This window comes from Penaeus monodon, chromosome 25 (assembly GCF_015228065.2).
Source record: "Penaeus monodon isolate SGIC_2016 chromosome 25, NSTDA_Pmon_1, whole genome shotgun sequence".
Taxonomy (NCBI): Eukaryota; Metazoa; Arthropoda; class Malacostraca; order Decapoda; family Penaeidae; genus Penaeus; species Penaeus monodon.
Window position 1 is genome coordinate 1,957,884 of NC_051410.1, and position 304 is coordinate 1,958,187.

General features: G+C 33.2%; 1 protein-coding gene across 1 annotated transcript in view; it reads left to right on the forward strand.

Annotated features, from left to right (window-relative positions):
• The window catches only part of LOC119589479, a 24,491-nt gene continuing 24,187 nt past the window's right edge, over positions 1 to 304 (forward strand). Inside the window, 1 exon segment of the mRNA XM_037938080.1 lies at positions 1 to 125. Within this exon segment, the coding sequence (XP_037794008.1) occupies positions 112 to 125 (14 nt within the window). The 5' untranslated portion in view covers positions 1 to 111.

Consider the following 304-nt stretch of genomic DNA (forward strand, 5'->3'; position numbering starts at 1 on the left):
GGGTATATTTCTTTTTCTGTTTGTATGGTGGATAAGAAAGAAGAAAATAAGTAAATAGATAAAGGTGTTAATTTTGGAGACGTTCGAAGCGTTTCGGATTTATGATCGGTGATGCCGCACGAATCGGTGAGTTGATTGCAAATGCTGCTTTTCATGTTTATTTTCATATTTATAATTGTTCTCAGGTCATCTGGTGCTTTTTTTTAATTTGCATACCAAGTGTTTATTGCTATTCAACCTGATTTTTTTTTTGCGTGTGTTTGTTTACTCAACAACATAAACGTTACTAACGAAGACTGTTAAC